General features: G+C 40.7%; 1 protein-coding gene across 3 annotated transcripts in view; it reads left to right on the top strand.

Annotated features, from left to right (window-relative positions):
• The window catches only part of RRAGD (Ras related GTP binding D), an 89,827-nt gene that overhangs the window by 28,099 nt on the left and 34,539 nt on the right, over positions 1–27,189 (top strand). For all 3 annotated transcript variants that reach the window (XR_015878371.1, XM_088472024.1, XM_088472025.1), the window contains 3 exons: positions 16,354–16,649; positions 21,183–21,382; positions 23,417–23,531. Coding sequence is in view for 2 of the 3 variants with exons in the window: in XM_088472024.1 (XP_088328150.1) it covers positions 16,354–16,649; positions 21,183–21,382; positions 23,417–23,531 (611 nt within the window). In the remaining variant the exon portion in view is untranslated. The remainder of the gene's footprint in view (positions 1–16,353; positions 16,650–21,182; positions 21,383–23,416; positions 23,532–27,189) is intronic.

The following is a 27,189-nucleotide window of genomic DNA, read 5'->3' as shown; positions in this document are numbered from 1 at the left end:
GGTTTCATGAATTTACAAATTCGATGTGTTGGTCTTAGCATATGTTTCGCTAAGTAATGTTTTTTTTTTTCTGTGAACAATCATGTCTTACCACTAAATGTAGTGTACTATTTAGCGAATTAATGTGTTTTTTTTAACTGTAAAAGTAGCGTACTATTTAGCGAACTAATGTTTTAGTGGTTTTAACTGTAAAAGTAGCGTACTATTTAGCGAACTAATGTGTCCTTATTTAACTGTAAAAGTAGCGTACTATTTAGCGAACTAATGTTTTAGTGGTTTTAACTGTAAAAGTAGCGTACTATTTAGCGAACTAATGTGTCCTTATTTAACTGTAAAAGTAGCGTACTATTTAGCGAACTAATGTTTTAGTGGTTTTAACTGTAAAAGTAGCTTACTATTTAGCGAACTGTTTTTTTTGTTTTTAACTGTAAAATTAACGTACTATTTAGCGAACTAATGTTTTAGTGGTTTTAACTGTAAAAGTAGCGTACTATTTAGCGAACTAATGTGTCCTTATTTAACTGTGTAAAAGTAGCATACTATTTAGCGAATGTGTCCTATTTAACTGTAAAAGTAGTGTACTATTTAGCAAACTAATGTTTATTTTGTTTTTAACTGTAAAATTAACGTACTATTTTGCGAACTAATGTTTTTTGAATTTTTCTGTGTAAAATCATGTCTTACCACTAAATGTAGCATACTATTTTGAGAACTAATGTGTGCTCCCTTGTCTATTTTTTCGAAAACGTTTTTTTTTTTCAATCATAGTTTATTAAATTAATCTTAAAAATATTTTCTACTTTTGAAATGTAGGTTCGTTTGCACATGACACGTCCCAGGCCTGTAAGCATCTTTGGTTTGCTTGGAAAAAATAAGTATATTTTTCTTAACACATTTGTCTAAAACAATAACTACCTGGCTTAACATTTCAGGTTGATGTTGGTCGTATTATATTGGCCATGGATCCAGAACCCGACCAACCTCAACTTCGTCCCAGGCCTAAACCTCGTAGGCGTGCAAGGCCCCAGATATATAGAACACGTGTCACCCTTTTTGGAATGCCAGATGATGAGGTGTTAAGGCGATACCGTCTTCCGCCACAACTCATCATAGACACTCTCTCATTAATAGAGAGTGATCTTGAACGGCAAATTGACAGTCCTACAGCAATACCGCCACTTACGCAATTAATGTCGGTGTTACATTTCTGTGCCTCAGGATCCTTTCAAACCACTGTGGGAATAGTCGCTGGAATATCCCAATCCTCCTTTTCAAGGACCCTGAGGGCAGTGATGGAGGCACTTTTTAAACACCTCCATCATTTTATTAAAATGCCAGTGGATATGGGTTCCCTTAATGTGGCGAAGGCTAATTTTTACCAAATTGCTGGCTTCCCACACATCATAGGGGTTGTGGATGGCACTCACATACCACTTCAGCCTCCAGCAAAGCTGGAGGCTATATTTAGGAACCGAAAGCACTTTCACTCAATGAATGTAATGGTGGTATGATATGCCTCCCTCCAGATCCTGTCCCTGAATGCCAAATTCCCCGGCAGTGCACATGATTCCTTCGTCATCCGGCAATCAGGGATTTGGCACAAATTAAACAACCTACAAGCTGGTGATGCGTGGCTTCTGGGTAAGTTGACACCTTCTGTTGAAACCAATGCAAAGCTTGTTACACAATGGTCCTGATGTTTTTTTATATATTTTCACAGGAGACAGTGGTTACCCTTGCACGCCCTGGCTGCTCACTCCTTATTTGGCTCCCACACCAGGGCCACAAAGTCAGTATAATTCTGCACTTACCGCCACCAGGCAGGTGGTGGAGCACTATATCGGCCTTTTAAAAGGCCGATTCAGATGCCTCCACCGCTCTGGTGGCGACCTCATGTATTTGCCGGCTATGGTTTCGAAAATTGTGGTCCTGTGTGGGATATTTCACAACATCGCCATAAGGAGTGGTGTCCCAATGCAGCCAGAGGATGCCTTACCTGAGGACAGCCCCCCTGAGGTTGGTCGGAGGTCAGTATGTGGGGGGGCCATACGCGATGAAGTTGTGGCCAGATTTTTTAGGTAATTATTTCCACAAATTTTTTTTATTGCCACAATGTAGACATGTAATATTTTAAAGTACACTTTTAACTGTTTTTTTTTGTTTGTTTTTAATCCCTCAAATGACCCTAAAAATCCATGCCTACTACCTGATCAACACAAATGACTTTATGTGGACAACATATTGGATATAACTTCGGGAACAATGATTTCTTCTCATCATTTGTGGATTCATGTTGGCATGCTACTGATTCTTGATTTAATTTTGGGGTTTTTGGGGTTGTTTGGAGTTGTGTGTGTGTTTTCAATGTTTGATTTTATTGTGTCAATTCACTTGGTGTTTATTATTTGTGTGCATTAAAAAATTTTTTTACGTTAAACAAACATTTCCTTGGTAAATTACAAGTGTAACCTGGTCCAAAAAATGCAAACTTGCTTAATGGCCAATCCTGTAATTTCTTAAATTGTAAATGTTTTTACCCTGCTTTGTGGCTAAAAACAAACACCAAAGGTATTATGGTGAATCAGTATGTTTTCTAATCTAGGCCTAAGCAGGTTTGTTTTAATTTTTACATTACCCCCAAAAAAGAAAAAACTATTTTTGCCGTTAATTCTACAAACCTATTGGTATTGTTAGGTGTTTAATGTGCCAGTTTACATACTTACTTGAGCTTTCTACAATCAAATTTAAATTTCTTAAAAACTCAGGGTAAAAGAGTAGACTTATGTAAGGTTCAATAATCTAAGATTTACAGACAAGGAATGAGACTTAAATTAATCAAAATACATTTTATTTTTTTTATAATTTTTTGGCCTAAATAAAAGAAATTAGTGGCCCAGGAGTGCCAAAATATGGTCCAATGCCACAAGCATGGCAACGACATGGCCCCTCAGAATCACCAAGCCAGCAGAAATTTCAGCGTTACGCCTCTGGTCCTCTGTGGGTTTAAAAAATGTGCGGATCACTAAAATGACACCTTAATTTAGATGTTAAAAAACCACTTAAAAATCAGACTATACAAAAAAAACAAAAAAACATGACCAAAACAAAAGGAAGGCAAAACGAAAAGATTCTAAAAAAAAAATGGACAAAAACTAAGAAACAAAATTAAAAAAACTAGATTTCCAACTACACAAAAATACATCATTTGTTGGTACCGTAAACAAGAAAGACACAAGTATGAGTGTTTGGACATTTGTCATATGTGTCTTAGGGGAAAACATCCTGGACATTGTTTCACAAAGATATATATAAATATCATTAGAAATACTTTACAAGTTTGAACTGCACAGGCAAAAGGACAACATCAACCAAAATTAAAATAATGAAAAAACAACCATAGTTTAAAAGGGAAACATACCGGTCAAAATGCTGACTGGGCCTGTAGCCCCGAAATCCTCATCAGAGGTGGGCCAGTGGATCACGGATAGAGGAGGGGTAATTTGGGTGGAAGTTGAGGGTGAGGAAAAGAGAGGGGGGGGTGGAAGGGAGGGTGAAGTTGGAGGGATGTTAATGTGAGGAGAGGGAGGGGACTCACGGTCGGCCAGGTCTGGGGTGGAGGAATTTGGGGAAGAGTGGGCAGAGGATGTTTGGGTGGGAGTGGGGGATAGGGGATGAGCCCGACGTCTGCGCCATCGTAGTCTGTGCTCAGCCCCTAAATGATGTTGAAAAAATTATTTTTATTTCAATTTTAGTGCAAAAATTCTAGACACAAAAAAAAGGGCTATACTGTAAACATGCACACGCAGGTAGGTACAAAATAAAGAAACAGGGCTATACTGTAAACATGCACATGCAGGTAGGTCCAAAATAAAGAAACAGGGCTATACTGTACGCATGCACATGCAGGTAGGTCCAAAATAAAGAAACAGGGCTATACGGTAAACATGCACACGCAGGTATGCTTAAATTTTAAAATGACAAAAAAAACACTTACTTTGATGTATCTGCAGACGAAAGTTGGCCAACAGGCGTGGGGATCTGTTCCTCAGATCCGACCACCTGCGTTCCAGTTGGCCAATATTTCGGCGATAGCCGATGGAACGCAGGCGGCGGCGCACCTCCGCGTAGGCCATACGCTTGCGGAGGTTGGTGATGGGGGGTAGATGGTCGGTGATTCTCTGGTCCATCACCTCAGTGAGGACCAGGAGCTCACGCCTACAAAACGCGGAGGCTCTCATGATGGCAATGATTTTTTTCACACAAAACAGTTTTAATAAAGGTCCTAGAAAAATTTTGATTGGCTAATGTACTTTGTAAATTAACAGGAACCATTCTATTGGTTATTGTATGAGTCATGTGACCTACACCCTCACAAATATAATGTGAGTTATGATAGGCTTGATGCAGTGACATGCGTAAGCTAATTTAAATATAAAAAATAAAGTAAAATCGGCCTAAAAAAAACCCGCTAAACAATAGTAGCATTCAAACAAACTTTTAATTCTGAACAACCATCCCCTTGGTCCAACCGTACGTATTCTGCGGAAGCAATGACACACACTAACAATAATAAAGTTTATTGACATTGAAAAAAAAAACGGATTGCAAACATGTGAATAACAATTAAACTAATTAATATAGTGATTGCCATTAATCGATTCAAGTATGTTTGCTGAATGAAATAGCAGGCAATCGAAAACTGACAGGGTCACTTCCGGAAGTGACTTGTGTGAGCGTTCCCTGCAACCAAAGAGGAGATGGACGGTCGCTATTTTGAACGTTCGCTAGCTAGAGGAGGGGTTGGGAGACTATGGGGCGGAAAATTAGCTACGAGCGAACATACGACCGAATGCTTGATTTTAAATATTTCCGCTCGTACGGTGGACGAGCGAACGGCCACTTGCGTCCGGGTCTGAATCAGGCCCTCTGTTCTTCGACTAGCCCATACTAACGGCCCTTTACAATGGAACGGGACTCGTATCTCTGTATTTCCGGATTTCGCTGTGGAAGTACAAAAAGACAGGGCCCAATTTCTTCCGATTAAAAGGCGGTTGCGTGATCTTAATATTTCATATGCCAAGATATACCCATCCAAGTTACGTGTCCTTGCTGATGGTGAGACCAAGTTCTTCTCGAGGGAAGCGGCACTGTGGCTGGACCGCCGCAGACCAGCCAGGGAAGCACTGGCCAATGATTGATATCCTGGTATCTTATCTTGAGTTTCACCAATTATATGTGGTTACAAGACTATTATATAATGTACTCCCGCTGCAGTGTTTATGGTTCATGTTATAGCAATGTGGATATGATGTTGACAAATCTTACATAAGGGCCTGTTGCTGCTAACATTATATTTCCACGGATTTATCCACATTTAGGTAATGCGTTTCTGTATTTGCACTGTTATGTCCCATTTTTTTTTAAAGATGTGCTAATATTCCCGGGGGAAAGCTCCGTGTTCGGAGGCTTTTATGTGTTTTGTTCTTTAGTCATTATATTTTTTGCTCCATCTACTGTTTGATAAGCAAGGTAATATACTCTGTATTGCTTAGTTTAGTTTTGTAGTGTGGGTTAGGGTGTTCAGGTACAAGGTATGCCTAGGTTGGGTCTGGTATACAGGGTGGAGGGTGTTATAGGGGATGGGCCCATGCTAGTTGTATGGGATAGTTTGTTTCTTTTCTTTTTTTTCTTTTTAATTGTAGTGGTTTCTTTCTATTTTGTGTGGTGCCACTTATTCTTCATATGATTTCATTGATGTTTAAATATTTTTGTAACTATCTGAATGTCAGCTTCACACAATATTAAAGTTCTCACCTGGAACGTGAGGGGCTTGAACGATAGGGTTAAGAGATCGCTGGTGTTTAGAGAGGTTAAAAAATACGCTTCAAATATAATTTGTCTAACGGAGACTCATTTAACGGGTTGGGAAATTGTTGTCGTTAAAGAAGCCATGGATAGGATGGACATATCACTCCTCACATACTTCTGCGTCACGAGGTGTGTCTATTCTAGTGCGGAAATCTGTCCAGTTCCTTTTGGAAAAGGTGCAGTGTGATGGATAGGGTAGATACGTGTTCTTAAAATGTAAAATTAATTCTATATCCTTATTATTGGCAGTATATATCCCACCACCGTACTCCCGTGATGTTCTCAAAAAGGTCGCCGAATTCTTGGCCGTATTCCCAGGAACTCCTGCTCTATACGTGGTGGACTTTAATAACATATTAGACCCACTGTTAGATAGACATAGAATGTTCGCTCCAACTACACAGGGGAGGGGAACAGGTTTCTCGAATATGGTGGGAGGAATGGGCCTAGCTGATGCTTGGAGGACGAGGTATCCCTCTGTGAGACAATATTCCCGCTTCTCATACAGACATTCAACATTTTCCAGGATTGATCTGGCTTTAGCTACACCAAATTTGTTGCCTAGAATCCACAATATAATATATGAGACCAGGGGGATTTCTGACCACTCCCCAATAACAATGTCTCATACAGACATTCAACATTTTCCAGGATTGATCTGGCTTTAGCTACACCAAATATGTTGCCTAAAATCCACAATATAATATATGAGACCAGGGGGATTTCTGACCACTCCCCAATAACAATGTCTCATACAGACATTCAACATTTTCCAGGATTGATCTGGCTTTAGCTACACCAAATATGTTGCCTAGAATCCACAATATAATATATGAGACCAGGGGGATTTCTGACCACTCCCCAATAACAATTAGTCTAGATTTGGAGGGTCAGAGGAGCCAACAATTTTGGAAATGTAATCAGTTTTGGCTGTCACGTATGGGCACTGGAGCAGAGCTGGAGGCGGAGTGGAAAGAATTCTTTGAATTAAATAGTGGCACTGCATCTGTTTAGGTTTCGTGGGACGCCTTTAAGTCATTTCTCAGAGGCTCTCTTATTCGAAGAGTTGCTGGCTTGAAGTTTTCCTATAAAAAAGTTGAAATGGATTTGGAGGCTTCATGTAAATCCTTGGAGTTAGCCTATATTGCTGATGGCTCAGAATTAAATAAAAAAGCATGGGGGGATGCCCAAAAATTGTGGATGGACTGTTTGATGGACAAGGCCCAATACAGGCTACTTTTTAATTCACACTTGCAATATGCATCCGGTGATAGACCCGGTTCTTATCTAGCCAACTTGGCCCGAACTGAACAAAAGTCACCCAATACAGTGATAAAATTAGTTGGGTCAGATAACAGTGAATATGTGCGCACCCCAGATATTGTGGAGGAATTCGTTAAATATTACTGTGACCTTTATAAATCTAGGTTGGTTCATTCCCAATAAGAGGTGCGTGAATTTCTGTCTGCTGTGTCACTCCCGACACTCTCCCCAGAGGCAAGGGATTCTCTTGACTCCCCATTGACATTAGAGGAAGTAGAAGTGGCCCTAAAATCATTCCCAAATGGTAAAGCCCCTGGCATAGATGGGGTCCCCCTGAGTTATACAAAAAACATAACAAAATATTTGTACCTCAACTATTGGAGCTTTTTAATCAAATTTACGTAAATAATATGTTGCCAAAGTCTATGTCTGAGGCACTGATAGTTGTCTTACCTAAATCAGGTAAAGATCTTACCAGGACTGATTCATACAGAACCATTTCTCTCCTCACTACAGATGTGAAAATCCTTGCAAAAATATTAGCCTCCAGGATTAACCGGGTCATAACCCAATTGATTCACCCTGATCAGACAGGCTTTATGCCCGGTAAGTCCACGGCAATAAATTTACGGCGGTTATTTACACACTTACAGATAAAACGTGGGGAGGGTGTCGGTGAACGGATTTATTTCCACATCCTTTTCTCTGTATAGGGGAACAAGGCAGGGATGTCCCCTGTCACCCATCCTGTTTGCTATGGCCATTGAGCCCTTGGCTTGCATGATTAAAACTCACGCTGACATACATGGGTTTCAGCTAGGATCAAGGGAAGATAAAATTGCGCTGTATGCGGATGACATACTACTTTTTGTCACGCACTTTGATACCTCTATGCCTAAGGCTTTAGAGGCTATTGACTTATTTGGAAAATATTCTGACCTATTAATTAATTGGGATAAATCATGTATCCTTCCCTTCAGCGGGACTTGCCCTGATGTTCCTGTTATAAATCTTCCTTTAAAATGGGTGAACTCATTTAAATATTTAGGAATATGGATCTCTAATATCCCTCAACAATATTTGTCACTGAATTTACTGCCGCAAATTGCTTATCTTAAGTCTCGTGTCCCAATTTGGAGTAAACTGCCACTAACTTTAACGGGAAGAGTGAACCTTGTTAAAATGGTTCTCCAACCTATAATACATTCTATGTCATTCTCCGATGTACATCCCTCAGAAATTTTTTAATCAGATTGATGGTCTTTTATCCTACTATGGGCCAACAAAAGAGTCAGGATCAAATTAGATACTTTAACTAGGCCTCGTGATTCTGGTGGCTTGGCATTACCTTTTTTAAATTGTATTATTTTGCTGCACAATTGGCACATGTATGGGAATGGATTAATAACAATACTGATAATTCTTTGCCCTCCCTTGTCCTGGTTCACTACAAGACAGGCCTATCCCCATTGCAACTATTGTTGAGTGATAATATACATATAGTTAATATCCCCTTAATTAGGCAGGCTATCACTATCTGAAGACTGGTTTCACATCTATTAGAGGCAGAGGGCATAGATCCAGATACTCCTCCCCCATGCTCATTGTCTCAGTGAGCTCTCTGCTCTTCAGGTCGGTGAGGCCTGGGGCCAGTGGGGTATAGTGTCTATTGGGCAGATATTTCAGGCAGAAACGCTAAAGTCCTTTCACCAGTTGCGTCTAGAGTTTGACGTCCCCAACCATTTCTTCTTTAGATACCTCCAGCTTAGACATGCCATCAATGCCCAGTTCTCTGAAGTTCCTCTGTCTCTTCAGGAGTCTCCCATTAAAACTTTATTGCAATCTGCTGGTTCTGGCTGCTTAATATCTGGGATTTACTCTAACTTGCAGAATAAGCACCATAAGTCTGAGTTATTATCTTAAAAACTACAATGGGAAAATGATGTTGGAGTAATGGAGGAGGATGATTGGAGAGCAGCTCTTGCTAGCCCTCGTTTTGCTACCACGTCCGTCAGATACCAGCAGATACAATATTTTATAATACACAGAGTATATATGACACCCGCCCGATTAATGAGAATAGGGGGCAGGTCGGACTCGAAATGTCCTAAATGTAATTCTTCTGAGGGGAACTTTTGGCATTTAATATGGTCTTGTCCTCTGGTGAATTCCTTTTGGCAAGGGGTACTTCGTGTTATTATTTCTACGGGTATACCTCAAGATATCCTTACCCCTATGACATGCATTTTGGCTGTGATTGATGCAGCCACAATCGATAAGCACGCCATACGATACACTGTTAATCTCTGTACGCTTGCCAAAGTATGTCTAGCAAGAGAGTGGATGGCGACTTCTGGGCCAAACCTGGGAACATGGTTATCCTTGGTTGGGGCGGTTGCTGCACATGAAAAGTATGTTTATACTGCCAGAAGCGCAGTACAGAAATATTATGCTGTCTGGGAAAGATGGCTCGATTCCCAACATAGTTGTTCGAGGTTGACTGTGCCTAACCTGTTCACTGCTTAGTTCCAGGGAGTCATGTTACCAAAATAAGTGAATATTGTTGTGTGAGGAGGCATTGCCGTATACCTATATGTCAAATTATTTGTTGTTGGTAATTTATGTGAAGGAAGGAACATAGGCCCTGATTCAGAGCCGGATGCTCTGACAAAGTGCTCGCTCTAAATAAGGGCCGTCCCTCCTACCTTTTGGAGCGGCCTCCTGGCCGCTCGCATAGTTGTGGGTGACCACCCACAGCTATAGCGAGCAGCCAAAATGATGGTCGCGATGGTCAAGACCATCGCAACCATCGGGCTTGCGACGAGACCCTTGCGGCAGGGTCTCGCTGCCGCAAGCCCTGGAGTGCTTTTGGCTCTATCAGAGCCAAAAGCACTCCCACTAACATCAGTAGTGATGTCAGTGGGGCCGGCCCCAGACGGTAGGCGTTCCCATGGGAACACCTCCGTCTGGGCAGCCACACCCACCAAAGGGGGCGTGCTGTCAATCACCATTGACACCACACCCCCTTTGGTGCGAGACCCATAACGACGGCTTGGCCGCCGTTATTCAGGTCTCGTGCATGCGCACGACGGCGCTGCCTCCGTCGTGCGCATGCGCACTTGGGCAACATCGACCCGCTTGCGAGCGCTCAGTGCTCGCGAGCGGGTCTGATTCAGGCCCATAATTCATTTGTTAATTAAATGTTATAAGTGAGACCACACATTTATTCTTTTCCTTTTTTATATCTCTTTGTTGTTTTCTTTGTGATTTATGTATTTAGCTTTTATTGTATTATGTACAATGTTCTTATAATGTAAATTTATTATGCATATAAAACTCAATAAAAAATTATTGGATTAAAAAAAAATAAGTACCGTCGATATGAAGACTGGTAGAACTTGTATAATTGTAAAATATTATTACCTTTATTACACAAAAAATTAATAAACGTGCATTGCAATATTTTAAGGAACTTAAAATTCACTAAGATGTAGTAAAGTAGTGCAGGTTGAGCAGCTCTCTAACCTTAGTCCCTCCTTACTCCCTGTATTCACCCCATGTTCAGATGTTAAAGTGATCCCTGGCTCATTGTCCAGGTCAGTCCTATCTGGCTGTAGGGCAATACTGTGACACGGAATCGGTAGGATATGCTGGTGGATCAATTGCTGGCGGTTCAAATCCCGATGCTGGAATCCCAATGGTGAAGAATCCTGACAGGGGCTGGTAAGTATCCTAACCCTCCCTTGGTGATGCCTAACCCTAACCTCCCCTGGTGGTGCCTAACCCTAACCTCCCCCCGGTGGTGCCTAACCCCCCTACCCACACCCTAAACCTTTCACCCCCCAGGGGGTGCCTAACCCTAAACTCCCCTGGTGGTGCCTAACCTTAACCCCCCTCCCCGCAGCCTAACCCTCCTCTGTCGATCCCTAACCCACCCCGGGAGGTCCCTAAACATAACCCTCACATCCCCGGGCTGTGTCATACTTACCCGCATACTTACCTTTGGGATGATGGCTGTCGGGATGCCGACGTTGGTACCCTGATGTCTTCAGGATGGCGGCGTCTGCATTTTGACGAGTGCTGGTATATCGATGTCTGGGATCCATTCACCCGCCATCTTGATCGTATACCCTGTGACACATACAGCATGCATTTACATTTCCAACCTTAACTGGAGTGTAAAGGAGTGCACCACCAGATTTATCAAGGCACCTGAACCTGCTCTATAATAGCCAAAAGGTGTGTTCTGTTGCGAGGCTAGTAGAAATGTGCACCTCGAATTCAATAGAGGTGTCATAAGCTAGGTTTGACACCCATATACTAAAACGCCTGAAATGAGAGAAGACAAAAAAGGTAACATTGGTTACAGCATCTTGCAATTAGTATACATTAAGACATTCTTAGAGGCTAAACAAACAAATACATACCTAGTAACCAGTCCTCAGGCATCTACCCACTCTCAAGTTGTCCCACAGAGTTGACTGGTGCTGGATACTATATCAGTTTGTTGAAGAGCTACATATGTGTGTTAATTAATATTGGACACTCCAGACTTTGGACCAAGTACTTTGAACCTATAAGCTATATTTACATCCACCATCCATCCACAACCATTGCAAGACTCTAATTCTTGGATACAGATTCTACATTTATTCATAGAACTGGTAAAACTGCCCCCTATACTGGATATTATGCTGTACATTATTGTTTGAAGTACCAAATATTATGTGTATATTATAGATTCTAATATTCAACGTGTGTGAAAAAGACCATTGAGTGATTGAAATGTGTTGGTGCTGTTTCCTAAACCTGATCCTGGGAAGGTACTGCTCAATAGGGTGGGCATTTAGAACCCTATATGCCTGAGATTGTACCTTTCATAAAAGATCCTTGATGTGTGGAAATAAAACCCATACCCTTTGAGAAACCACGTTATTAGAAATCTTGCAGAGGTTTCAAGACTGGGATTTCACAAAACAACAAATAAGGAACATCCGATCTACAGAAAAGTGACTATTTGACTTTGAATTCTTAGAAATTGTACTTTTAACTGTTTGGGACAAACGTCAAGTCAGACTGTACCTAAAAAAAGCGTTTGAAACCCTATTATTGTTTTGTCTAACCATGAGATGTCCATATATTTCTATTCTTTATACTACTACAATAAATCTTGAGCAATTTTAACCAAGCCATACGAATATCTATTTCTATATTTTATCTATATATGATATGTATTCTTTTTGACTAATTAAGTATTGATTGAAGTTTTCTTTTTTTAATTGATTTAAGTGTTGTGTTATATAATATTTTATGGTACACTATTTGTGTGGTTTATTCCCCCCTTTTTTTCTTGCATGTGCTATTGTTTTATTAGAGGTCTATGAACGAGCAGGTTTACCTAAGACAGCTCCCACCTGGTCACCTGCCCTGTGTGTATTGCTGTAATTTTTATGTTAGCACCATAGACCATCTACACATTAAAAGAGTGAAAGTGATGCCTATACACATACAATTCACTCAAGTGGGAATGGGATTGTATTACCGGCGTCTGTTTAGCCGCCGGTTCAAATCCCGACAAGGAAAGACCGACAGGCTGAAATCCCGAAAGGCTCTTGTAAGTACTCTAACCTCCCCCCTAACCCTAACCCTCCTTTAGGGGTGCCTAACCCTTACCTCCCCCCCAGTGCCTAACCCTAATCTCCCCCCATTAGTGCCTAAACCTAACCCTCCCGGGGGGGGGTTAGGGAGTGCCTAACCTTAACCTCCCCCCCGGGGGTGCCTAACCCTAACCCCCCCTTTTCCTAGCTTAACCCTAACCCTACCTGGGGGTGCCTAACCCTAAGTGCCCCCTGGGGTGCCCTACACCTAACCCTCCCCGACCACGGCTAACAGAACGGGCGCCCGTATTTACCTCGATCGGGCCCGAAGCGTTCTGTATTCCGGCATCGGGATTATGATAGGCGTCGGTATCTTGACGCCTGTCATAACTTCTTAGCCGGCTTTCTGGTGTCGGGATTGTGACCGGCAGCCTTGCGGCCACTGGTCATATAACTACATCCCCTCAAGTGAGGTGGTTTCAGTGCAACATGAGTACAATAAATGGCTCCCAGGATATTAGGTAGTGTTGAAAACCTATAGAAGACAACCCTTCGGTTTAGATAAGCTTTTAATGTGTCGTAATAGGCTACATATGTGTGTTAATAAGCAGATTCGGAAAAACCTATTAAATTCAGAACTTTAAAATGGCTGTAAATTACTGATTCAATAAAAATTAACAAACTGCAAAATAACCCTAAAAAACTAAGGGTCTCATTTACTAACAAGTTTAATCACCAAAACGAGTGATAACTTTCTCTGTGTATGATAATGGTGCTCCAGCCAATCAGCTCCTAACTGTCAACTGTTAGAAAAATGACAGTTGGCAGCTGATTGGCTGGAGCACCATTTATTATACACAGTGAAAGTTATCACTCGTTTTGATGATAAAACTCATTAGTAAATGGGGGACTAAGTGTCAGACTGATTGGAGAGAATGTCCAATGTTCAGTTGTCCAATGTAGGTAATAGTTTAAGGAATGTGGGATATGAAAGCACAATGTAGATGTTTCTGAATGGGACCCATGCTCACACACCCCTTTCCAGTATTGCACAGACACAGTTTATGGCTGTGAAACAAACCATAAAGCCCTGGGAAAACAGCAGCCCACAGGGATTTGATCAGTAGTGCCCAGTCTAGGGCATATTCTTCATCCTATATTGGAGCACTATATATTTCAGTAAATGGAGGACTGCTTGTGTGAATCTTGTTATTGCATAAGTTATTAATTTTATTAATGGACTGTATCTGGTATCTGGTTTTGCCAATGAGAACTGTTGTTTGTTCAACTGACACTGAAAAAAGGGTCTGAGCAAGAACAAATAGGCAGGCTGATAAAACAGGGTAGAGAAGAGAAATTTGCTAACTTATAGCTATATTCTAAAATTACAGTGGATCTTTTTTTTCCCAGAAACCAGTACAATTTTTACAACAATGAAACTCTTAAAAGTTATAAGAAATTGGAGGATTAAGATTGGATAAAGTAGGTTATGGTTAGATCTAGTTATGCCCCCTTTGGTGTTAAGCTTAGCCCCTGGTGACTGTAGGCAGAGGACACTGGGCAGCCAATATGGTAATGAGGCACGGGCTTCACAAGATAAAAGGGGAATTGACATGGACTAACTGCGTCATCATGTGGAGACAGGACCAAGTTGCAAAGTGCAAAAGTATCTTGTACTGCCATTTGAGGGTCCTGTGGTGACCTGAGTCTATAAAGGTGTGGCTGGGGGCAGATAAAAGTGCAACTAAGAAGGTGTGCTAGCTACCCATGCACTAAATACCATATACTCAGTGAAAGGGAGTTACATAAGAGATTGTCTACTGGTACAATATGATATCAAAGGTCATTATGACACTTTTTCTGATTGTGTACTAATCAATTTATTTTAAATAATGTTCTAATAATAATATTTTGTTTTTGCCTCGAGATTTCTATTATACTTATTAAGAAATATGCTTTAAAGCCGGCTGGGGGACTTTACTTTTACTATGTGGAAGATTAACTGTGAATAGGCAAAGTAATTAAATGCAAATAACATTCATTAAAACCCAAAACATGGGTTGCAAAACAAATTCCCAAATATGGTCTGGGTCCTAAAGAAAAAGTTTCAGAACTCCTAGCAACATGCTATATATTCATGAACATTTTTGTGACTTTATCCTTACAATTTGTCAGAGTGAAGTTCAACAGCATGCAAATGATTATAGCAGAGGTTCCCAAACGCAGTCCTCAAGGCTCCCCAACAGTTCAGGTTTTAGAGATATCCATGGTTGAGCACAGATGACTTAATTAGTACCTCAGTCAATTTGATTTAACCACATGTGCTCAACCATAGATATCTCTAAAACCTGAACTGTTGGGGTGCCTTGAGGACCACGTTTGGGAACATCTGGATAGGTTCATTGATAGACTGAAAATATTGCTAATATTTTAATAAACTATGCATTAATTCCGGTAAAGCTTTGTGACTTGTGTATCTTCATGACGGTATACAAATGTTCAGTGCTTATATCCTACACAGGTCTAATTATGAAGCAAATAAACCCCTATTACTGATGGTAACAGGTGTTGCTCCCTGTCTATGAAGAGCTACCCGTGTGCCATCTACAATTAAAGTTTGCTTGCCTATTTAACAAGGTTTGCTATAGTGCAAGTATTGCTGCAATCCTCCAGGATGGTGATAACAGGGGATGATAGGAAAAAAATACTTTATTATCTAAATAAATAATTTTTCTTAAATGAAACATACTTTTACTTCATTTTATTCTTCTTTGAAAAGAGGTACCAGTACTCCGAAGAAAGTACTTGTAACTTTCTGTACTTGATATAACGCTGACAGTATCTCCAGTCCTCTGGTGCAGTCTTCAGACACTTATTTTATTTATTTCTGAAATGATTGCACTTGGTCCCTGATTCAGAGATGTACGTTAATCTGATGATTAATGCACATCCTTGATGTTGAGGGGTCTGCGTCTGTGCAGGACCCGTTCTGCGCATGTGCAGAACAGGTCCTGCAATCTCGCTCGCAGATCCCCCCAAGCTGCAGCATTTGGGGGGAGGAGCGGAGTCGTGGCTGGTCACTGTTGCCGGAAACTGAGGCGTTGCCCATTTTCCAGGAGGGACGAGGCCAGGGTCTGCGTCGGTAGATGCAGATTCCTGGGCTCTTAAGTGACCAGCACCTGGTCAGGCTGCTGGAAGCTTCAGCTCCCGCAGCCTGACCAAAAGAGCATCCATCGCGTCCAGTGGTCGCAATGGTTCTTCAGCATGTGACGTCGGTTGCAGTGCTGGGATCCCAAATGCAGCAAGGAGGTGTCTGACACCTTCTGCATTTGCACAAACAAAAAAAACAAAAAAAACAAAAAAATGCTTGTGTGCGACTCTGCAAATCTGTCCATCTCTGTATCAGGCCCTTGGTACTTCCTGTGTCTGGGACTAGTTATAAGAATTAAAAATTGCTCCCCACCAAGTACCACCAGATAAAAGTACCATACATAGATAGATATATAAACACATAATAATGATGACTTGCCCACTTTCTGATATGCCATTCTTATGTACAGTAAATGTTTGTGTCTACTGGGTAGGATTTAGTTATGTACTAATGTTTTGTAATCTTCTATTACAGTTTTAGATTTCACTGATCCCTTCAGCTCAGAAGTGAAGCCAAGAATACTGTTAATGGGATTGCGAAGGAGTGGGAAATCTTCAATCCAGAAAGTAGTGTTTCATAAAATGTCCCCCAATGAAACGCTCTTTCTAGAGAGTACAAACAAGATATGCCGAGAAGATGTCTCAAATAGCTCTTTTGTAAACTTCCAGATTTGGGATTTTCCAGGTCAGATTGATTTCTTTGATCCCACTTTTGACTACGAAATGATATTTAGAGGAACAGGAGCACTAATATTTGTCATTGATTCACAGGTAAGGATTTCTGGTATGAACTACCTGCATAATATCCTGTGGCTCATTTATACATTATTCAGATACTGTACAATCATAATAAACTGGTTTTAAGTGTACAGGTGGCTACTTAATGCCAGAGCAACAGTAATTACATAAAATAATCCATTTGTAGCCAAATTGGATCCAGCTCTTCAGCACTTGGATTAAGCAGACAGATGACTTCCACCATAAATAGGACTTGTTTGTGCTGTAAAAAGATGACACGGGCTGCAAAGAGTTGATCACCCAAAGCTGTTGTTTACCTCTGAATCAAGACCTCTGGATTTATTATTTATTGAAGATAAAGTTTGCAGGTCTTAGCTGCTAAGTACTGTCACTTATACTGCGGCGAGAAGCTGAAGATTAGTAAATTATGAGTCAGTAAATTATTCACTCATTATTGCTGCTGACTTGTTACGGAGACCAAGGGGACTGCTCTTTGCCATTATAAGTTCCATTCGCTGATTTTTCTCTTTATCCTACTAACTGGCAGTGAAACCTTATAAAGTATGACTATGAAATACTTTATAATTTCTCAGAGTACTTAAGATATTAGCTCTACCCTACTAAGGCTATATATATACAAACGTATGTGTGTGGAAAAGATATAATACAATTCTGGAATTTAGTCTGTGATTATTTCTTATTACAGTTCTGTATTGGTACTTCTGTAGTTACTTATTACTTTTTTTTTACTAATTCTTGGGAACATATGTGTGATTAATATACAACCAATTTCAATTGATTTGTTAATAGATATAGGACATGTATTTTTGCCACTCTGTGCCATTCAATAAAGAATACCCATAGCATTACCCAAGAAACACCAACACCTGATTGACACAACTGTATTAATCCAGCATTTTTAACTCTTCCCCAGTCAGGGCTCCCAATAGAAATTGTGGGGCCCGGGACTGACAAATAGGCAGGGCCCCTGGGCCCCCCTCCCCCTTCCCTCGCAAATGGTGCATACACACGGTACGATAAAATTTAACGATATCAACGATAACGATATCGTTCATATCGTTAATTTTTTTGTGCCTTCCAACCCCCAAACGACCAGCGATGCGCGGGCACAAATGGACGATAACGATATCATCCATCGTTCATGCATACAGGCCAAACTGGGCGATATCGACCAGGATACATAGGGATCTGCAATCGATGATCGCGGGTCGCTGACCCGTCGGTGGTGTGCTGGATGATCGATATCGATCATCCAGCACACCAGGAAAGTGCAGGGAGATCAGTCAGCGATATCATTATCGCTGACTGATCATACCGTGTGTACGCTCCATAAGTCTCATGAGTCATGACTTACCTTATTGCCTTGAAGAATGCTCCTTCCTTCTGGCTTCTTCTCCTCCAGGTCTGGCTGGCGCTGCTCATCATGTGCTGTGGCTCCTCTGACCTCTTCCTTCCAGCGGCGTGGCGTGACGTCATGAAGTCACGTGCGCCGATTCCAAATGGAAAAAAAAATATTATTGAACAAGGGCAGGGGCAAACGTAGGATACACACATATATATAATATAGACAGTATATAGCAAACATGTATATATTATATATAACACACATATATACACATTAACACATATACAGTATATACATACACACACATATATACACAGTAACACAGACATGCACATATATACACACACTAACATACACATACATGCACACACACATATATACACACTAACATACATACATGCACACTAACATACATACACACTAACACATACATACACACTAACACATACATGCACATATACACACACTAACATACATACACACTAACACATACATACACATATATACACACTAACACATACATACACACTAACAAATACATACATATATACACACTAACGCATACATACACATATATACACACTAACACAAACATGTACACACATATATACACACTAACATACATACATACACACTAACATACATACACATATATACACACTAAGAAATACATACACATATATACACACTAACACATATATATATATATATATATATATACACTAACACATATATGCACATACTGTATATACACACATACATACATACACACTAACAGATCACCTAGACAAGTATTTGTTCAGTAAGACACTATTTTTAAAAACTTACAAAACATGAACAGGATGACCTATACAACATAGGCCCTCATTCAGAGCCGTACGCTCTGAGCAGAGCGCACGCTCTGAATGAGGGCCGCCCTCCATAAAAATGGAGCGTCCTCCTGGACGCTCGTATACCTGTGGGTCACCACCCACAGCCTATACGAGCGTGCAGTTTGATGGCCGCGATGGTCTTGACCATCGCGACCATCGAAGTTGCAAGCCGGAGCCTGCGGTTGAGGTTTTCAACCGCAAGCTCCAGAGTGATTTTGGCTCTATCAGAGCCAAAATCACTCCCACTGACATCACTAGTGATGTCAGTGGGCCGGCTTCTGACGGGAGGCGTTCCCGTGGGAACGCCCCCGTCAGGGAGGCACGCCCACCAAAGGGGGCGTGCTGTCAATCAACATCGACAGCACGCCCCCTTTGATCAGACACAACGAGCGAAGGACTTTCCTTCGCTCGTCGCGTCTGGCGCATGCGCATGACGGAGCTCCCCCCGTCGTGCGCATGCTCAGTGCAGAACATCGACCCACTTGCGAGCGGACAGCCGCTCGCGAGTGGGTCTGAATCAGGGCCATAGTCTACTTAAGAGGACAGCCATTGGAGCAAACCTGCTGGGGAGTAGTTCAGTGGTTGCTACTGTCCTTCTGCCATCATGGCTATGGCCAATTTGATGTCAACCTAATTTTGGAAAGTACACAGACAAACATGATACCAGACTTCCTGCTGACAAGGTTTGAAGAACCTCCACATCATGCAATGGGCAGTTCCTAACCAATTGAACAGGAAATGTGATCACTAGAAGGGCACTGTAAGCCCAATTCTCCCCAGTAATCTCAGGGAGATATGTGCCAGCCCCAATACATACAGTGGTTGATTCCGGAAGGTAAATGGTTACTAAGGCTGGGCAAGGGTCACGTTCCATTCCACAAGTAGACTGCTATGGATGTAATTTATAGTGGGGAGGGTCCTTACACAACAAATAAGTATAATCACATCACATAATAAGGGAAAGGTAAGGGGCATAATTGCATCTTCCCTGTTTAACTAGATTGTCTTTAGGAGATCCATACATCCTATCCATGGTGCATGTCCACTGTTGAGGAGGGTATCAGTATTTTCTGTGATAGTGGTCAGTGTCCGCTATGGGACAGTCATTGAAAAATCATAACACCAGATACCTAGGTGTGACCACCGATCCTTCATAAAATTGTTAACATTTGAATCAATGTACATATTTTACAGATTATAACCATATTGAAAAATCAACAGGGAAGCGCCACCAGCATTCCTCCTAACGAGATGGGTTCACAGGCAGTCTTACCCTTTATTGATATTGGTAATCCACTCTTGTCATAATATCTGATGATTCTTCTTGCTACTGCTTTTATGCCTGCATTTAGGGGTTGTCAATATCAGAGTATTTCCATGTAATGCAGATTAACCAGTTTAAGTATAGAATTTGACATAAAACACACTCAGGGTGATAATAGGATCCCCAATCCCGGCGCTATTGGATATAAAGGGTTAATAAAAAAGATTTTACCATTTCAGTAATAACACCTGCTGCAAATCAGCATAGACTAAACGCCATATAGTCTTGAACAAAAAACTAAAAATGAAAACTAAAGTGACTGCTCTGTTGTATAAAATTCAGTATCAATTGATCACAAATGACTTCTCTCAAGATAAAAAAAAACATTTAATGACAACACATATAATATACATAAAAATCTATATAAAACTGTAATTCCCATCATCTTGGTATAAAAGGTCATAGAGAAATATGCATAAAATATGTCCGTATAAATAAAAAACTCTGAGATGTTTTATGCTGTAATAGCTGGCCAGCTAGAGACTCAGCTGTGGGAGTCAAGTAATCCTGATTTCAAAGCACTCCCTCACATTGTGCAGGACCAATGGAACACATACTAGCTTCTAGCATGTAGGAAGTGACAACTACTTTGGAACATCCACGTATAGAATAAATGCAGCAAACTGGAAAGCATCAACGCGTTTCGTTCTACTTCTGAGAATTTTTTCAAGATCTTGAAAAAGTTCTCAGAAGTAGAACAACATAAATTAACCCCTTGTTTCCTTCATCTACATACTGTACCTTAGCTCTTTATTTTACGTTATCTAAAAAAAATCTATCATTGGGAGAGATCATGACCACATTAATAAATTATTTTCCTAGTTTCCTAGTTGCCATAATCATGACAGCAATACAACAATTAAAATAAAACACTCATTAAAAATAGGGAATAAAGCTTATGCCCTCATTTTATATTTCCCAGCCAAATAAGATTTAAAATACATGCTTTTCACTCTGTATTGTAAAGGTTTATACTAAATTCTGTCTCTCTCTGTGATCCCCAGGATGATTATATGGAAGCTCTCACTAGATTGCACCTTACTGTGACTAGTGCATACAAAGTGAACCCTGACATTAACTTTGAAGTTTTTATCCACAAAGTTGACGGTCTGTCAGATGATCACAAAATAGAAACTCAAAGAGATATTCATCAAAGGGCAAATGATGATCTTGGTGATGCTGGACTGGAGAAAATTCATCTCAGGTAAGATTCCGCGCTGCAGACACTTGTTGCGCCTTATACATAAACGTTAATAATAATAATAATAATAATAATAGCCTTTTTGGATTTCAATGTGTATACCATATAGATTTTATATCCTATGCTTCAGTGGGTAAACAAATAGATGACGGTACTTGTGTACTTTACGGACTCATTGCAGAGAGAACCCAAATGTCCTACACTCATTATTATTATCAATCATTGTAATGTCTAATTCTCCTTCACGGAGAGGACCCTGACGTCATCAGCCAATGTCCAGCGTCATTCCCTACCATCCAAGTAGGCATAGGAGGGGGAATATAACCTTGTGGCGAGTGTAGCAAGCCACCGAGCCCGAAGCGTGGCAAGCGGAAAACTTTTTTCTTTACGTGGGGACAACTTTTGGTACTTGTGTACGTAAAGTACACAAGTACCATTTAAAACATTCATTGGGTTCTCTCTGCAATGAGTCCGTAAAGTACACAAGTGCCTAGATAACACTTACATTTCAGAGAGTATGATTGGTCAACAAAAACAGCAATATAACTGCAATATGCTAGGCCAATGCCACTTTATAGATGTATTAGAAATATACACCAAAAAAAAAAGAAAAAAACACTTAGCCAGTGCTTCTGACTCAGGTGGAAAAATAAATTGCTTCTCCAGTTACAATTAGTATATAGATATTTTGTTCCCACTGCAACTTAATTGTATGAAGTGAACCATACTTGCCTACCCTCCCGATTTGGTCGGGAGCCTCCCGAAAATTGGGTGCCGCTCCGGGCCTCCCAGGAAGGCAGGCAAGCCTCCCACTAGCTGCCAACCCCTCCTGTCCCCCCCCGCGATGAGTGAGAATCCCCAGTAGCAGGGGGGAGACCTGTGACGTGATTCACGCCGAATCGCGTCATTTTGGCCCCGTCCCCTACTTCACAATGCCGGGATTATCGGCATTGTGTAGCGGGGACGGAGTCAAAATTACTTGAGCGCGTGGCCACGCCCCGGTCCACCCACAACAGCCGCCCACGCCCCCCGATTTTGCCGATTTGGCTGCCTCCTCCTGGGTGGGGCAGCCAGAATGTCAGCATGTCTGAAGTGAACAGATGTCCAATCCAGTATTTCATACATGGAGTATTTCAAAATAGATAAGATAATGTATAATAGTGTAATACAGTTTTTTAATTCATACAAAACAGCTCTCTAAGAACTGAACAGATCTTCAATCCAGTATTTCATATATGGAGTATTTCATAATAGATAATATAATGTATAATAGTGTAATACAGTTTTTTAATTCATACAAAACAGCTCTCTAAGAACTGAACAGATCTTCAATCCAGTATTTCATATATGGAGTATTTCATAATAGATAATATAATGTATAATAGTGTAATACAGTTTTTTAATTCATACAAAACAGCTCTCTATACATACGCTTCTACTGTCCGTTGCCAGTAATTGGCAATTGTCTCGTATCCAGCCACTTCTGGGATACATATTTGCTTTGAATGTCCATGTTTTATTGCATATTGCTTTTATTGTATATCATCTGTAAATGATCCTTTAGATTATGTCTCTAGAGAGATGTTTTGTATGAATTTAAAAAAAGCTGTATTACACGATTATACATTCTCTTATCTATTTTGAGATACTCCATATATGAAATACTAGATTGGAGATCTGTTCACTTCATACAATTAAGTTGCAGTGGGTGAATGAAAGTTAGGAATGACAGATCGGACATACGCACTGTACGATGTGTATGATATATCGTTCTGATCTGCGTCAGCCCAATATATCGCATGATACATAGTATAGTGTGTACCCAGCTTAAGAACGTTAAATGTGTGCTTGTGTGGTTTTTATTTGCTCTGAAAAATATGGTCCACATTATCTCAAAAACATGTTTGTAAAGACAGACAGACCAGTGGCAAAATGGACAGGCCTATATATTAATGTTATTATGGGTATCTGTTCTAAGGGCTGCTGTTATATTTTATATTATGATTGCATATACTGTATACTAATTTATTGTTTCAGTTTTTATCTTACCAGTATATATGATCATTCGATCTTCGAAGCTTTCAGCAAAGTTGTGCAAAAATTAATTCCACAGCTTCCAACATTAGAGAATTTGCTGAACATATTTATATCTGTAAGTAAATGCCATTTATATACTTTATATAAAACTAGAATAACTATTCTTCATAGATTATACAAAAATTGCCTTCATAACATGTTTAAAGGGGAACTGTGGTTTTTCCTATGTGAATATTTAATTATGTATTGCATTTTGACTATTGCTCATCTTTAATAAAGATAAAATAAACTTACAGTATTACTCTGACATTCTGCTGCAGCACTGTTAACCTAGGATGAGTGGGCTCGCCCTCTGAAAACATAGCTAGACTGCGGAGGACGAGCCTAATGACCGGAGTAGAGCCCAGGCAGCTGCTGATGTGGATCGGGAAGTAACATCAGTGCGTTACCCTACACTACAGAAAACATATGTTTTCTATATTGTTACGATCACCGTGTAAGACCTCTAGAATCACACTGGCAAGGTCTTCTGCCAATAACAGCCTCAGTTTTTCCCTTAGTGCTAGTACACACACCGGTACTTAGGTTGCCGCCTGGCCTTATATGCGGGACAGTAGAGGATTACACGGCTATACTGGTGATCAGGTGGTATATAGCAGCTGGTGGTGGATAGAGAATATAGTAACTGTGTGGAATGGTTGTTGAGATGAGACCTGGATGACAAGGTGTGGCTATGATGGAATGGATGCGGCTTTGAGGGCCGAGCTGTGGCTTTGAGGACCGGGGTGAGGCCTTGATAGTATGGACACGGCATTGAGGGCTGAGCTGTGACCTTAATGGTATCGATGGTGCGGCTTTGACAGCAGAGGTGCAGCCTTGAATGTATAGATCGCGAGAAGGCAGGTAGATGCCGATGATGCAGCAGGACCACAAGCTGTAGCCTCGCTACGATTACAATTGGCAAACAGACAAGGCAGAACAGATAGTCAATACCATAAGAGAACTGGCAGGTGGGAATAAACAGGACCAACTTGGACTAGAGTTAGAGCAAACTATCACCGGCGCCGATCCAGACAGACTGATAAAATATCTTCCAACAATGAGCTGCGGGTGCACAGATTGATTGACGACTGACAGCCGGGACACTGCACGTCTATCCGGCAGACCCAGCAGCACCTGTCTGGTGTCTTGGTCTCCCAGCAACCGCAGGCGCCTTCTCAGTTCAGCATCCACATTGCCTGGTGACCCGATAGCCTGTCAGAACCTGCACCTGGAGAATACTGCGTGAAGGTAACAAGCCATGATGGTGGCTTATGACATATATGGGGGAGGGGCTATGTGCCTTCTCACCCGAATAAAGACACTGGCAACTTGGTGGCAACTCATATTTTGAAAGAGAGGAGTCCACTTTTTCAAATAATGTCGCCACTAGTATCTATTATCTGGTGATCACCTGATATTACCCTGCAGGATGGAAAATAGATGTTTTCGGTATATGTGTTGGAGGGCATCTTGTAACATTTTGAACAAAAAAAATTGGTCCCTCACTTAATGCTGTAGGTTGTCTAATGTATTAAATGGTACTGTAGGTCTTGTTGGGTTACCGTATTCTTCCTACACATAGGAAGCATTTAAATTAAGTCAGCAATTTTAATTTCTTTTTTTAAAAAAGCATTATAATTTTTTTTTGTCAAATTCTACACATAGAATCCTGCTTTTTACTATATTGGAAAGGTGGATTATTGGCAAAACAGAAACTGCAAAGTATTATTTGTGGTGTTTAAAGGACGAAAAAACAAACCACATCTGCTTTTGGTTCCCTTTCTTGTAATTTTTCAATAAAAAACACTTTTTTGGCCATTTGGGTTAAATGTTTTTTTCCGTGTTGGAATGATTAAAAAGACTAATGCTATTTTCGGAAAATACAAAGTCTTCAGAAAAAAACAAGGTATAACCTATTTATTATTTATTACCAGTTATTTATATAGCGCACACCTATTCCGCAGCGCTTTACAAAGCATATTTGGCCACTCACATCAGTCCCTGCCCCAGTGGAGCTTAGAATCTATATTCCCTACCACATGTACAGGCACACAGATGCAAACTAGGGTTAATTTTTTGTAGGAGCCAATTAACCTACTAGTATATTTTTGGAGTGTGGGAGGAAACCAGAGTACCCGGAAGAAACCCACGCAAGCACAGGGAGAATATACAAACTCTGCACAGGTAGGGATGTGGTGGGAATCAAACCCATAACCTCAGTGCTGTGAGCCAGTAATGCTAACCATTACACCGTCTGTGCTGCCATAACCTGTGTGGGTGCTGCATAAAATAAAATCAGTGATAGTGATGTTGGAAAATGGCCTCAGTACAAGGGTGCAAAAACTTAGCAGTGAAGGGGTTAAAAAGTAATGTATTACCTCCCAACTCCATTACAGACAGCTGACACTCCTTTCACATCTTTAGGAAAGTACCCAAATCTCACACTAGCCAAAAAGATGAGAATGCAGTAAATTGAGATGGTGTGCCATCCACCAATTAACATTATGCATTAATGCAGAACAAGACTACCAGACTGTCTGCTCACCAAGAAAAATATTTACTTGCTAAGCTGTCAATCTGCTTCAGCAGTGACACAGAGCTCTAGTGTAATACAGAATTTAGGGGACTATAAATAAAATAATATTTGGGAGATATTCCCTGAAAACACACAATTTTGGGGGATACCTGCAAATACTAAGTGTTCACATATGTACCATTGACCACCATTTCCAACAGCAGCCGCAGCCCCCATGGTCTAAAAGCCCATAATTGATATATATGCAACTTATTCATAACTACGTATTCCACTTATTTCACTCATTATAATACACAGTTTTATATAGATTTATTGTGTGGTATATTTTGTTCACATTCACAGTTTCAACCTTCTGCTGTCAACATTTTTATTGCCAACTTTATGACTGTATACAGTGCCTCAGATCATACTTGCCTACTTTTGAAAAAGCATTTCAGGGAGATTGTGAAAGTAACACGATGAGTGCGCGGTAAAGTGGGCGTGTACTGCTACATCTGAGAGGCGTGTCATAAAGTTGGCTTACATCCAAATGTAAATGAGCCCTAGAGCAGTTAGTAAGATCTACTTGTCGATGAAAACACACTGAGGGGTCTATTTACTAAGCAGTGTTAGGAGACAGAGTGGAAAGTGATAAGGTGCCAGCCAATCAGCTCCCAACTATCATTTTTCTAACACAGCCTGTGAGATGGCAGTTGGGAGCTGATTGGCTGGCACCTTATCACTTTTCACTCTGTCTCTCTTAACACTGCTTAGTAAATAGACCCCTGATACTTTTCAGAAAATACATGTAGCAATAGGGATCATTGTGCCTTATACCCAATGCAGGGAAATTATACTAAAGATCCCATTTGAATGTATATATCTATGTTTTTTTTTAATATAACAGCTACATAATGGGGGTAAGGTACAATCAGGGAGATTGTTAGACTCCTCAGGGAGTCAGGGAGATTGCTGCTGTTTCAGGGAGTCTCCCTGACAATTAGGGAGAGTTGGCAAGTATGCCTCAGATAAGTATCTTATTAAAATGAAAATGGTGATAAAGTGCTACAGCACCAGTTGTACACATGCCTCACAGGAATATCGAACGTGTGTAGCTTGCCAGCAATCCAGTAAGGATGTTGGACTGAGGGAGCATAGCGTGGATGAGCCATAGATGTTGAGGGACTACTGAAGTGTAGCCAAAATTATGGTATTC

Source organism: Taudactylus pleione, unplaced genomic scaffold (genome assembly GCF_031769625.1).
Source record: "Taudactylus pleione unplaced genomic scaffold, aTauple2 ptg000015l, whole genome shotgun sequence".
Classification (NCBI taxonomy): Eukaryota; Metazoa; Chordata; class Amphibia; order Anura; family Myobatrachidae; genus Taudactylus; species Taudactylus pleione.
Note: the sequence above shows the minus strand (reverse complement) of the source record. Positions and strands in the feature narration are given on the sequence as shown.